The sequence below is a fragment of the Arabidopsis lyrata genome (genome assembly GCF_000004255.2).
Source record: "Arabidopsis lyrata subsp. lyrata unplaced genomic scaffold ARALYscaffold_5, whole genome shotgun sequence".
Lineage (NCBI taxonomy): Eukaryota > Viridiplantae > Streptophyta > Magnoliopsida > Brassicales > Brassicaceae > Arabidopsis > Arabidopsis lyrata.
The window spans coordinates 4,418,293-4,433,257 of NW_003302551.1; the positions used below are offsets into that span (position 1 = coordinate 4,418,293).

Below are 14,965 nucleotides of genomic sequence, written 5' to 3' on the forward strand. Positions count from 1 at the left end.
TAAAAAAGAAAATTTAAATATTAATCAGTACTTAGGAAATTAACATAGATTGAACAAAACTAAGGTGATTTGAAATAAAACAAAAAAACTATCCTAAACATCACAAATAAAAATAAAATAATATTATCGAATAATAAAACTGTGTAATAAGAATATTTGAGAATGCTATTTGGAAATTAAAATATTAATGGTAGATTGAAGATTTTTTCATTACAAATAAGAAGGATTTCGTTTTTTTAAAAAATAAATGTATTTAAAATTAAAATAATTTTTATGAGTTTGTAAGTGTCACATTTTAGAAAAATTAACAGTAAGATACTATCTTGAATTATAATATACGTTAAATTATATATGTAGAAAGTGCAAAATTTCACATTGAAATCATATGTTTGTGAATAACAATGAGTCCATATCTGAGATTTGTTTTCTATAAAGCAATTTTAGATGCAAAAAGATGATAATTAAAAAAAAAACTTATTACAAACATTTCCTCAAATTTTTGTTTCTGACGTTCACTTTAATAAAAAGATCATGAAACTTATATAAAAAAAAAGAGTATTGAATGATATGAAGGAAAAAAAAAACGATCTAAGGAGAAAAGAGAGTAGATGTCGGGGACGACGAGTGAATCATAGAAGATAACGAGAAAAATTATAGTGAAATTTTTTTTACTACTTTGGAAATATAATGCACATGAATAAAGTAAAATCTTTTAAAATTCAATTGATTATATTTATACACAAAGAATAAAAGTTTAAAACTAAACCCCGCGCAACGCGCGGGTACACCATCAAGTAACATATAATCACAAAGTTTTTTTACTTCAAGAAACCAATAACATGAGCCACACTCATTAAAGCTCTTCATCAATAATTGGAAGATTTTGAAGTATGTATCACACTGTTATTCTTTATATTTAAACATTCGTATTTGCAAAATCGGTAATATAAACAGTATAAATTTAGTCGTTTGTGTAAATTAGATTTGGGCCCGCAATACACCGGAGTATAAATTTTTATTTTTATATATACTAATGTTGGCTTTTTATAGTTTTAATTTAGTATTAAAGTGATATGATTTAAATTTTTAGTGTTGTTTAGATTTAACCCGTGGTACATGTTTAATTTAATAATTTAGTATTAGAAATACATCTAATCCCTAAAACACCAAATCCCCATTGGTCCAATTAGATTCTCTCCATACCTTGATAATTTTATCCCTTCACCGGCAACGCCACTCCACTCCTCTCTCAAACTTAATTTCCAAATACAATCTAACTAAATAAATAATTTAAAACTAATACCATTCTGCAAATCTCAAACTAAGACAAACCAAATAAAAGAAAGACTATAAAGTATTTTACTTGGTGTTTAAGGGTATAAATGTTTTGTTATCCTCAACAATTATCTTAAGATTCTTAACATGCTGACTAAATAACATATGTGCAACGATATTACAAAGTATTGTTACTTCAAAAAACCAAAACATGAGCCACAATCATTACACAACCACATCAAATCGAAACTCTTTTGTCTTCTCTAGCTAGAAAGTGCCATCTGTTTTTCCTATAGACCCATAACTGGGGCGGAAACAGCGTTTATGAAAACGCTATCAATGACATATTATAGCGTTTCTCTCGTGATAAGAATGTTGATTTTTCTTGTAGTGCATTTCTCACTTTGCCCATTTAATATTATTCAAAAACATAAAATAAAAACCACATAAAACAAAAATCGTTATCGACATTCTTTCATTGTATCCTAAATCCTCATCACTCAACTTGAGCTCGCCAACAGAGGTTTCTCCTATAAATACTTGTAGAACACTAACCTAAGAAATCATTCCAAACTTCATACCGAAAATAAATTGGCCTGAGTATTGAGCAAGATTCGGATTCAATTTCTGGTACTCTATTTTTCATAGTTTTATGATCATTTTATTATTTCTTGTGTTGTTAGTATTTTGCTTTTTACTATCATAAGTTTCTTTTTCGTCATGATTTTTTACATGTAACTGTGTATTTTTTTTTTCTTTGCACTATCATAAATCTCTCTAACTTTTTTTTTCCTTTCAGTGATATCATCGATGGCGTTCTCCGAAGATTTGATGTCGAAATGCTCAGAACAAATAAATGCTTATAAAGCCGCTTGTGAAGAAGACCCAGAACTCAAATCCTTTGATGCTTCGCTTCAGCAGAAAACCATCAAAATGATAGACTCACTCACCGTTGACACCAAGACTGGCTCGGTATCCCCACACGAGGCACACATGAAGGTCTCAGAGCACCTAGTTGAAGTTACCCAAGGTGTGGCAAACTTCATTACTAAAGTCGAAGGAGATGTGTGGGTTAACGAAAATCTAAGGTCTTTGGTCTTGGCCTATTTTGAAAATACCGCGAAGACTTTAGAGATTTTCAATACTATAGAGAAATGCGTCGATGATGCATCTATGGGCCAAGTTTACATTCAAGAGGCCTTGATTGAGTTTGAGAACGAGTCGGCAGAAAAGGATGATGGTGGAAAAAAGAAGAAGTACGAAAAAACAATGGAGCATCTGAAGAAGTTTAAAGCCAATGGAGACCCCTTTGATGGCCAAGTGCTCACGGATCAGATCAAGTTAATCAAAAAAGAGCAGGAAGACCTTGTGGAGAAAATGAGTGACGCTATAAAAAATATTGAAAAGGAAGAGAAATCAATTGAGAATGTGCTTTTCGGCAGTGCGTTTGCCCTTCTTGCTGGTGCATCGATAGCTGAACTTGGAACAGCCGGCAAGGTTGGCTTTTCCTGGGGGCTTCTAGTCTCACCACTGCTTGCGGTGGGATGGTTTGGAGTCCACAGTTACATCGAAAAGAAGAATGCTCTGAATAAACAGTTGGAAGATTTGCAGAAACTGGAAGATGTGGCAAAATCGGCGGAGAAGGGTTTAATAATCAATGAAGAAGCGACGGAGACCGTGTCTAAATTAGTCGAAGGGCTAGAAAACCGTATCAAACATATGTTTGATCTTGTAGATAATGCTATCGACCATGCAAAAAATGAGGCGGAAGCGAGATATGTCCTAAACAAGATCAGTAAGAAAGTAGACAACTTAACACGGAAAATCGAGGAGGTTGGTGAAAGTGTGGAAAATCATAGCAAATTGATCGTAGAGGCGAGACGTCACGTTATGGAAAAGATCAACCGTTTTGGATAACATTGATCCGTTTAAACTTCAACGATGTGTGTTGTTCAAAACCCATATTTTCTATGTTTTAATCATCCCATTGTACCTTTTCTTAAAACGTTATATGTTTTGTAACTTTCACCATCCGAGAGGATTGGTTGATATGTACCTCAATCCAATATTTTCGTGAAATAAAGTTTGAAAAAAACTTGTTGTATTCTTTTCATCTTTTCACAATTTAAAGAGAAAATGTGGTCAAATAGCACCTAAAAGTGATATGTTTTATAATCAAATTTTCAAACATTTAGAGGATCATAACTCATTCTATCATATAATTCATTACATTTAATCTGCTGCATGCAATATATATTTTTAAAAATCAAATTGGAGTATCTATACTTTTAACTTTTTTGATCTATTAAATAAATATGATATTCTTTTAAAAAAAAATTCAAATTAAAATATTTTTTAATGTTCCAAATTAAAATATTTTAAAAGTTTATTTTATTATATAAATTATGTATTTCAACAAAATAAATATATGAAATTGAATATAAATATTCAAATTTAGATCCGTTACTTTGTCAATTTTTTTGTTGAATATATTTTTGTTTAGAAGAAATATATCATTCCAGTATGGATTTTTGACCCGTTATAAAAAAAATTTCATAGATTGAACAAATTTATATTCATTTTTAAAACATCAAATCATGGCACATGCATAAAAAATCTACTTTTTTTATTATATGGATGATATAAAAATTTATTTTTTTCACAAAAATAAAATCATATAAAGACGATATATGATCTTATATGTTCATTTAATAAAATAAATTACTATTTAACATTTTACCCTTAATGGCTATTATTAATAAAACCTATATTTATAACGGCATTTGAATGTAAACATATATCCTTGCTAAGGTTATTTCCAAGATATACTTCCGTAAAATGATATAGGTGATGTTGTCAAATAACACCTAAAAATGAGTTAATTATTGAGATAGCATCCTTTGAGAAGGGTTTACTCAAATATCACCTAAAAGTTGCCATAAGAATATTAAGCATTTTAAAAATCTGTATTTACATTTTGTGCCATTTAGAATTATATTTTTAGAGAAACAAATATATATATATATATATATATATATATATATATAATTATATATATATATATGTTTACCAAAAAAAATAAAAAAAATATATATATATATATATATCTAAAACACAAACCTAAACCCAAATATGCGATCTATAGGTTTTCTTCGATCTGTGAGTTTCGCTTTCTATATATACCTTCGATTTTGGAGTTTATAATGGCTCGTTGATGGAGTCTGGCTTCAGACGAGGAGGTTTAGAAACTTTATCGATCCACAAAATCAAGCACTCATAAATTCGCTCGAGGTGTTGTTAATCAACGTCCCATTTTTTCAAAAGGGAAGCGCAATCGAAATTTTTTCGGATCTAACCCGATAATATACCCTAATTAATCGAGATTCTCTCCTCCTCATTCATTGTCTTCTTCAACCGTTTCTCTTTCAAAAGAGAAAACCGTTTTCTCGATTTCAAATTCAAAATTGTTTATCAATTCACTCTCATAAATCTCTTTTGTTGCTAATAATCTTCACCAATTCGCTCTCATAAACCGAGAATCTCCGTTTTATTTTGTTGTCGATTATTTTGTTCTTGCATACACCGGATGCTAGATTTTCAAGTCTCATAGTGTCCTTAATTATAACTTGGAACCTTAATTTGAGATATCACACAATATAGATAGTTATTTTTTGGGGACAAATCACACAATATATTACTTAAACGACTGTAACATGTAATATATATCTTTCCCAATATGTAATGTTTCAAAGAGTAGACGAAACAAACAATAAAGTTACTTAAAATAACAAAACCCACCAAGATCCTTTTATTATTTTTTACATAGTAATTTATGTATATATAAAAAGTCATTTTCTACGTTAGGGTATTTCATCTTTTTACATCCCTCGTCTACAAATATATGTTGTGTGCTATAGAGCGTTTGGGTCCATTTCTTGTTGTTTGATAGCTAAAGCTACTGTCTATTGTCTTGTTTGATTGTCGTTAATTCGTCTTCATGCTAAATTAGGTACAACTTATACATTTTTAAAATAACCACGTGTTGAACAAATATTTTCTGGTCGATAATTCGAGAAATCTTTTCTGGTCCCAATCCAATTTATACCGTGAAATTTCAAGACACGTACATAACATTTTTAGAACAAATCACTAGTATATCATCATAAATAATCCTTCACAATAAATACACTGTATTCGGTGAAAAGGGGATTTTTTTGCGAAAAAGAACTCTTTACACCAAACATAAAAAGCCAAAACCCAAATCAAATGTTCGTACTCATCATACATATATACCTAACTCACATTTTTGATGTGTAGATAAATATGTCTAGTTACCTCCATGAGTTATTCCAATCTTTTGCTTATAAATTACTAGATGAAGGGAATAATTTGAATATGATTTATCTTAAGAGAATAAAACTAATGTAAATTAAAAACTTATTAGAGCATGTGTTTTGTTATAAACGTAGTATAAAAGACAATTGCCCTAGTAGTAAGGGAGAACTAGGGATAGGTTGGAAGGAACTAACCCAGATTCGATCCACCCTTGAAACAAAAATCACATATGTGTGGGAAGTCTGGAAGGCCCAAACAGTTTACCTGGTAGTTAGTAACAGGTGATCACTACAAGAAATTTGTTCATTGTTAGCGCTAAAAATATGCTATCTTACGTTATATATAGCGAATTCACAAACGCTATGTTCTCGGCAGCTATGGTAGGTGTCACTCATAAGATAGCATTGTTTGAAACGCTATTATAGTTAATGATATAATAGCAAAATTTAAACGCTGTGTTAAAGTTTAATATAGCACTTTAATTTTTTGTTAAAAAGTAACGATGATTGTAATTTCGTGTCATAATAGGTGATTCAATGTTAGCAATTAGTTCATGCTGCGAAATATATTTTAGTAGCTTTACGTTTTACGCTATGATATATGATTCTTCTACAATGACAGTGAATAATTGCTAAGTTTTGTTTAATTACGCTGTTTAATTATGCTGTAATACAATCTATCACAACTTGTTTTTTTTTGCTATTATATGCATTCCCAGAACCCAACATAGACAAAAAAAAATCTGAATAGAAATTTCATCTTAAGTCTGAATCCAATCCAACATAGAGAAAAAATCCATACAAATCATTCAACATAACATAAGTCTAAATCCAAAGTAGACAACAAGTCTGATTCCGAATTTCATAACACAAGTTGATTAGTCTAGTCCTAAACTAATTTAAACTAGCTAACCTGGACCAAAGTGTCTTCATTCCCTGCAATAATCAACAATGTCTCCTTTCAGTTTCAGATATAATACGAAAGTACAAGGATCACAGTAATCACAAAACTTACCCCAGTTTATTCTTAAACTCAATAGATGACCAACTTATCCATTGGCCATGCAATAGCTGAACCAAGTGAATCTCTCATATACTCGATTTCATCTGATGGCCTCCAAACTGCTGCATCATCTATTTTCACTATATCCACCCAAACTCTAGCTGCATTAGCCCCCAAGCGAACATGGTGTACCTTTAGGTCTGGGTCGATTGAATGCACACGTCCTTCAGCAACCACCTGCTTCTTTCCACTAATATCCATTAACTTACACTTCTGATTGGCCTTGATAACTTCAGCTACACTTTTACGCTGCAATGTTACAATATAAACCAGGTTTAATGCATGTAGAAAAATAACCAGATTCAATAGGTAAAAACAATAAACAAAATACCGGAGATCTTCTCAGAGGGAGTTGTGAATCCAGCAGCTGACTTTTCTTGACAAAAGACTTTGAACCTGTAGCTGTGGACTTCTCAGCTAGAGCTTTTGAAACTGTTGCAACGGATTTTGTACCTTTTGTTGTAGATATCTCAAGGGATGGCTTATAACCTGCTGCTGCAGTTTGTGAACCTGATCCTGCTGCTTTCCCTGATGCTGCTGTAGTTTGTGAACCTGTTGCTGCTGCTTTCCCTGATGCTGCTGCTTTCCCTGATGCTGCTGCTTTCTCTGATGCTGCTGATTTTCCTACTGATGCTGCTGCTTCCAATGGTGATTTTCCTCTTGCAGCAGAAGTCTGAAGTGGAGATTTCTGACATGTTGCATCTGTATGGTTTTCAAAGATCACTTTGTGGACAGGCCATGCTACATAAGACATTAAACAGTCCTCAAAGTATGTCACATCCATCGTTGGCCTCCATATAAAAGTCTCTGGTTGAAGAACTGCATCGACAAATATCTTTACTGCTGCTGGCCCGAGAGGAAGCCCATTGACTAATGCGTTGTGTTCTTGTGTCTGCCAACGTCCTTCTGCAACAACAACCTCATCTGAAGACAAATCCAGTAGTTTGCATTTGTTCACAGAGTTAGGTCTTGGTCCCTATCAAAAACATTGAAACCCAAAAATACATTGTGTTAATAGAAGATCATTATTCTATATATGAGTATGAGAATGAATAATAAACTTTACCTGGGCTTCAATGTCTTCTTGTTGGAGATCCTCTTCTAGGTTAACACACATAGCAGCAGGCCATGCAATCATATGTCCAACAGCTTTCTCAATGGTGAACATGTTAGCCGCAGGTCTCCAAAGGAATGCTTCTGGTTCAATAGCAGTGTCAATCAAGACTTTAACATCCGTAGGGCCTAAGGGACAGTCATTAACTAATTCACCCGGATCAGAAGAAATAATACATCCCTCAGCAACTTTTACATTAGAACCAGCCCAATCAAGTAAGACACATTTTGGTTGTGATTTTTTGTTCACACTCTGTAAAAACAATAGGTAGACAAAATATCAGGTGATTGTATCTGTTAGAATAAATCAAAGCATCTGATATGAGTGACTTACTCTTGCAGCTGAGTTTTCACCTACTTCAGGTGATTGTCTCTGTTACAAAAAAAAAGAAAAGAAGTCAAATGTTATATATATAAAGCTGCTTTATATAAATAGATATAAATAGTTAAGTGCACTAACCTGGTTCTTCATTTTCTCAATTACATCTTGTAGCTCATTGACCTTCTTCTGGAGATGAAGCTGATTCTCTTGCATTTCAGCCATACACTTGTGCTTCACTTGGAAACAAGCTAACTTGGTCTTATTCATATTGCGACCCATTGCTCTCATTCTACCAGGATTGTCAGGCCCTAACAGTTGGCTTAGTGAATCTTGTGCTTCATTTGTTGCATGTGATGGATTATCACTGTTAACAATCTCCTCTGCCTTTTTCTGAAACTCATAAGATACATATTAAAATATCAAGTGTGATTCAAATGCCAAAATGCAAATCATTAGAAGCAAAATAACTCACAATCTTTTCAGCAGCATTCGTATTCACTGGTGTACCATCTTTCTTAGTACGTGACTTAACCCAAACCTTTAGGCGTGTCACTTCAGATGGGTCTGCACTAGCAGTTTTCTAAACAAAAAAGAAAAGAAACAAAAGATTACACAAGTGTTTGGACTTTGGGAAAAGGCTGAGCAATATGAACAATATAAGTGTAGCAATATTACCATATCTTCTGCTAGTCTAACCATTCCCCTGCGACTACAAGTGTGTGGAATCTGATTGCGCCTTCTTTCCTTGTAGCTATCGCTTACAACCTAACAGATGAATGTTAATTTCTAAGGAAAGATAAGTGAACCTACTCATAATAGATAAATTTACAAATTCCAAATGCATACCTTAAATTCTTTGCTAGTTTTGAGCTTCACAAATTTACGCCAATCAAATGGAGAAATATTTTTAGGTCGCATGTTCATCCTCTCTTGGTTAGTCTTAGCTTCTCTAATGTTTGTAACTTGCCTTGATTTCCAGGACCTCCACAAGCATCCCATCTGCTTAAGCACTGTAACCTTTTGGTACTCTTCATCTAGTTCAAACCTTGCCTGCACTCAAAAACAAAACAGCTAAGTACTCACACCAATATATAATAAACTTGTAAATTTTACACAAATCTTACCTGGACAGATTTCCAGAGAACTGTCCTGACTTCTTCACCTATTTTTGTCCAACGATCAATTGTGATTGGAACGTGTTCTCTTACCAATGCGCCTACATATGATGCTAGTTTAACTGAGCCTTTACCAATAGGCTCTCCCATGTTAGTGAACTCTACTCTTACTCTGGTATTTGGATCCTTGGCAATATCCTTCAGCCTAGTTGGTCCTCGATGTCTCTTACGCTTTGGATCAGCACAATCATAATCCTCAGATAATACAAGCTCTCCTTCAGCCTCTTCCACTTGATTTGGATCTGCTACTTGAACTTCAGCCTCTTCCACTTGATCTGGATCTGCTACTTGAACTTCAGCCTCTTCCACTTGATCTGGATCTGCTACTTGAACTTCAGCTGGTGCTACATGTTCGACCTCATCATTGACTTGTGGTTCAACTGTACCCATATACTCGACCTCCTCATTGGCATGCTTTGCTTCCTTTTTTTTGTTACTTCTGCATCGCTTTTTCTTCTGTTGTCCCATTTTAAATCACCTGAGAAAAATGAAAGAAGAAAGAGTTAAGTATATACTGAAAATAAGACATCAAACACACTATGGAAATCAGACATCAGACATAGAGCAGGCAACAAAGAATGAAAATGATAAAAAAAAACTACATTTCACAAACATATATCCCTTCACAATCAGATCTCTCATTCTCAGCTTCATCCAAGTCAACGTCGATGTCAATATTTGGTGGCAATGTGCCAATGTCTGCAACTGAATCTAGAAACTCTTTCTGACTGAATCTTCTTGAAGGACCTCTCAATGCAACATACCAAGGTGATGAGTCATCTTCCCTTAGGTAAAACACTTGTTTTGCTTGAGAGGCTAGTATATACGGATCCCTTAAAAATGAGACTTGACTATGATTCAGGTTTACAAGTGTAAAACCATCTTCTTGCTTCACTCCATTGCCTTTTACTGCCCAGTTACAGCGGAATAATGGAACGTAAAATACATTATAATCCAGCAAGATAATGTCAGTTATGCAGCCATAGTATGATACCAAATCCACCACTTGGGAAGTGTCTTTTGCACTGGACCTACAGATTGCAGTTGCCTCGTAGAAAACACCACTATTCTGAGTTTTTTTATCCACTGATCTTGTATGAAATCGTTGCCCATTCACTATATAACCAGTATATGTCCTTGCACAACTACGTGGACCATAAGCTAACCATTTAAGTGTTTCTTCGTGTCTGTTTGAATCAAGAGGTATCTAACAAATAAAAAAATAAATAGTTTTAATAGAATGTCAACAAAAAATTCTAAATCTCGAGAATAGGTCAATACAAGTTATCTAAAAATCTAAGATTTCCGAAAGCAAAATTGTGCATCCTATTTATCAAGCTACGCCTAAATCAAACCACACAAACAAATAGTTCTAATTAAGCAAAGAACACGGACATGCAAAAGACAAAAATAAGAACACGGACATGCAAAAGACACAGAACTTACAAACTATGAATTTCTTTTTCAGACGAACATACCAAATAAGAAAAGACAAACTTGAATCTAAACACAAACAGAAATATAAAACAAAGCTGCCACAAACTATCAATTTCTTCTTCAGACAAACATACCAACTAAGCAAAGACAAACTTGAATCTAAACACAAACACAAATATAAAACTAAGCAAACACAAACACATAAGCAAAGAAACAGAACCTCAAACACAAGCTTGAATCTAAGCAATTCATTTTCGTTTTCATTGATACTTTCAATTTCATTGTCAGCAATCCATACTATCCCAAAGTTGTAAACCCTAATTCTCAATTACAAACAGAATCTCAAATTAATAATATAGTTTTGAACCCTAATTCTCAATTAGAAACAAAATCGAAAATTACTTACAGCTTCGTTACTTACAGAATCTCAAATCTCTTCCTTCTCTTCTTTTCAGCTTCGTCTCCTTCCTTGTTTTCGTTGATAAAGAGCTTCAAACCTCGCAATAAGCTACAGACCTTGAAAGCTCACAATAAGAGAATTTAATTAGGGTTAAGGAGACTGATAATGGGAGCAGCTTGAATGAGAAATCAAATCGGATGGAAGACTAACCCAGTCGAAAAAACAGAGAAGACGAGAAGTCTGGCGAACGAGAAACAGTCGGAGCAAAAGAATAGAGCTACGGAGAGGACGAGAAGTCGAGAGAAACCCAGCTCCGAATCAGATCTAGGTCGAGACACCGAGCCCAGATTGAAATCGACGCCGGTGGAAGTGGAGATTCTCGCCGGTGAAGCAAGATTCGCCGACGAGCGGTCTGAAACTAGGTTTACGGTCGCCGGTGTTTTCACTCTGAGCTAAGACGAGAGTGTTGTGTTTTTTTTTCCCCGAGTCTTCTCTTTTTTTTGTTTAAGACCAAAGCTTATTTTTCTTGTTTCTTTTTCTAAGTGTTCGCGACTTCGCGGTCTTGGACAAAATTTCACCAAGTGTTGGCGGTACAAAGTGATTTTAGTTTCCCGCTTTGCTATTATTCGTCTTAGCGTTTCTGAAACGCTGTGTTATAGTTACAAAACCCTGGGTACCATCTGTAATAGCAATTGAGTAATCAACGCTATCCTATAGTGCTATCAATGCATACTTTTGTTGTAGTGGATCTGGCTACCCCTGGCATTAGTCGGAAAGCATTCCAAACTCGAACAGACAGTGTGGTGACCCTTCAGGGAGAAGTCCACTCTGAAGTACTTCGGTGCGTTTCTACCGGAGCTGACCGGATCAGCCGATAGAGTTTATAAAAAAAAAAAAAGTAGTATAAAAGACAATAGTAAGACATTTTGTTAATTGACAACTCCTTTGTTTGTTTTTTATTTATTTAGTTAAACTTTCTATATATGTATGTATTCTTTTGTCTCACCTACTTAGATAAATACCTAAATTTAGTGCGTCGCCTTACTCATTTTTTTTGTAAACTCATAATGTATGGGATTATAGCTTTTAAATATCTAATGTTTTTCTTGCATCCAATAAATATTGAACATCACTAAAAAATATATTCTACAATCAGTACATGCTCTTCTTTACAAATTTAGTTGATTTTATTGTAATTCTATGTAAATACTAACCGAATTTTCAGAAAAAAAAGTAAATAAATAAGGTAAGTTGTTCAAAGTAAATAAAGATTTGAAGCTAAAGGGGATATATACAACGACCTGTCAATAATTCCTTCGACTTCTGACCTTAAACATCTAATCCCTTAATCACATAATCCCCATTGCTCCAATTGGATTCTCCCATGATACAAATGTTTGTTATCCTCAAAATTATCTTAAGATTCTTAGCATGCAGACTAAATCTATATATAATAGTAATCTCAATAAATGCCATTAGCACCTCTGAATGGTTGTGTTTTTCTATCGTAACCTTTCGTTTGTGTATTTTTATCATATATTTTCTTTGAAATATTTACGGTTGTGTCTTTTTATCGCATCGCTTCGTTAACATATTTAAGGATTTTTTTTAGTTTACGGTTGTGTCTTCATAGTTGCATCTATTCATTTAAATTTACGTCTCATATTATATAGATTTAAATTGTGGCTTTTTAACTAAAATATATATTTTACGGTTGTTTTTTTTCAAAAAGTTACAATCTGAATAAATATTTTTTGCAGTTGCATCTTTTTATCGTAACACCTCATAAACAATTGTGATTGTTTATTTGAATTATTGCTACATTTACTTTATTTAACGAACAAATGTAATTTTTGATTTATTTTATAAATTGTTAAACATTTAATTTTTAAAACTAAAAATATATATTTTATAGTGGTTGCATTTTTTTATCGTAACTTTTCGTAAACGGTTGCAACCGTTTAGTTAACTCATTGCAACATTTAGTTTCTTTCACGAACAAATGCAACTCTTGATTTATTTTATAAACCGTTATAGTATTTAATTATCTACAGTCACATCTTTCAGTATAATCTTTATAAACTTTTATTTCAATTTTATTTAATAAAATGTATTTAAATAAAATTGTAACCGTTTAATTGAACCGTTGCAATATTTGGTTTATTTGATAAATTATTGCAACTTTTAGTTTTGTTTTAGGAAAAAAGATAGTCAGCTACACGAAGTATAACAGAATACATGGCTACACATGCCAAGTTTAAAAATGTACAACCAACTACACGAACTAAATGTATTGCATGCCCACATATACCAACTATATGACGACATGTAGTCAACATCACGAATATTTTATTCCGGTACACTAATCATCCAAATTAAGCGTTGTAATCTTTAGTTTATTTGACGAATTGTTGCAATATTTGGTATATTTGACAAATGATTGCAACTTTTACTATATATAATATATACGGTCGCGTCTTTCGGTTATAGTTCTTCATCAAATTTTTAATTTTAATTTCTATTAAAATGTATGTTGCTACCGTTTAATAGAACATATTAACATTTGGTTTATTTGATGAACCAATGAACATTTTGGCTTATCTGATGAACCGTTGTAACCTTTGTTTTATTTGACGAACCGTTACAATATTGGATATATTTGATGAACCATTGTAACTTTAGTTTATTTGATGAATTATTATAATTTTAGGTATATTTGATGAACCGTTGCAACATTGCTTTTAGTAATACATTTTTTTTTTGTCAACCACACATTCACTAAAAATAACTCCATGATTGGTTGCCCAACTAGGAGGAGAAGAGTTTACAAAAGTTACATCAAAAAATAAAAGTCTAGAAGTACGGGCTAAGCAGTCCGCCTTAACATTGCATAAACGAGAAATAAGAGAAAGCGAGAATAAGGGAAAAGAGATACGTAGAAGATCTAACTCATCTAGCAGGATTGGAGAAGGCGGGTCATTCTTCAGGTGACTGTACCATTGAGACTAACTCTGAACAGTCAGTTTCAAACGCCTGACAATCAATCTTTCTTGAAAGGATGTTCTTCATAGCCCAAATTAAAGCTTCCATCTCCGAGTGAAGGGGGGAGGAACATCTCCGAAGGCACTTTGCACCAAGCAGTAATGTTTGATCATTTCCTTGAAAACACCACCATCCTATACCCATAGTTGGATCCGAAGATTTCCAAGAGCCATCAATCCGATATCTTATAGATTGAATTGGGATTTCCAATATTTCCGTAATAGTGTTATTTTCCATCGGTTCCAGCTGAGCTTCTTCCCACATTAATTTTTCACTCAAAGCGTGATTCAAAATATCTGTTGGTTTAGTAATACATTTTTTAGAACATTAACTAAAGTTTTTTTTTGTTTGAACAAAGCATTAACTAAAGTTATATCTGTTCATTTGAAGTATTATCTTGTCACCATGTTTTATTAGTGTTTTTCATTACAAACACTTGGTTTCAATAATTGTGTCTTTTACAAACAATTTTTTCTATTTAAACTTTCATGTCTTTTTAACTCTATATATATATTATAAAAAAAGTGGTGTAAATTTAAATTTTTTTTGTTTGATGTTTTTCATAGAAAATTACATTTTTTTACTATTTAGCATTCATGTATATACTTTGTTATCTATATCATTATTATTTTTTCCTAAATAACTATATATTTTTGTTATTTGTTAAATTTTTTCGAAGATTGTTTTTTTTAACATAATACACTTTAAACTATTGCGTCTTTTTCTCATAATATTTTGATAAATATATTAATATAGTTATATTTATAATAGTTTAGAAAATTGAAAAATTGCATCTACTCATTA

The 14,965-nt window shown here is 32.7% G+C and overlaps 2 protein-coding genes across 3 annotated transcripts; one reads left to right on the forward strand and one right to left on the reverse strand.

Moving 5' to 3' along the window:
* Window positions 1-1,775: 1,775 nt before the first annotated feature.
* Window positions 1,776-3,382, forward strand: LOC9311505 (UPF0496 protein At3g28270). Its single transcript, XM_021026594.1, has 2 exons — window positions 1,776-1,905; window positions 2,075-3,382. The coding sequence occupies exon 2, from the start codon at window positions 2,086-2,088 to the stop codon at window positions 3,190-3,192; it is 1,107 nt and encodes a 368-aa protein (XP_020882253.1). The 5' UTR covers window positions 1,776-1,905; window positions 2,075-2,085; the 3' UTR covers window positions 3,193-3,382.
* Window positions 3,383-6,475: 3,093 nt separating this feature from the next.
* LOC110228656 lies at window positions 6,476-8,693 on the reverse strand. Of its 2 annotated transcripts, XM_021026596.1 has the most exons (3): window positions 8,580-8,693; window positions 7,739-8,497; window positions 6,476-7,648 (listed from the first exon to the last, which is right to left on the reverse strand). In XM_021026596.1, the coding sequence occupies exons 2-3, from the start codon at window positions 7,838-7,840 to the stop codon at window positions 6,917-6,919; spliced, it is 834 nt and encodes a 277-aa protein (XP_020882255.1). In that variant the 5' UTR covers window positions 7,841-8,497; window positions 8,580-8,693; the 3' UTR covers window positions 6,476-6,916. The 2 variants fall into 2 exon arrangements, with proteins under 2 accessions (XP_020882255.1, XP_020882254.1); XM_021026595.1 differs by having other exon boundaries at window positions 7,739-8,693.
* Between the last annotated feature and the right edge of the window lie 6,272 nt (window positions 8,694-14,965).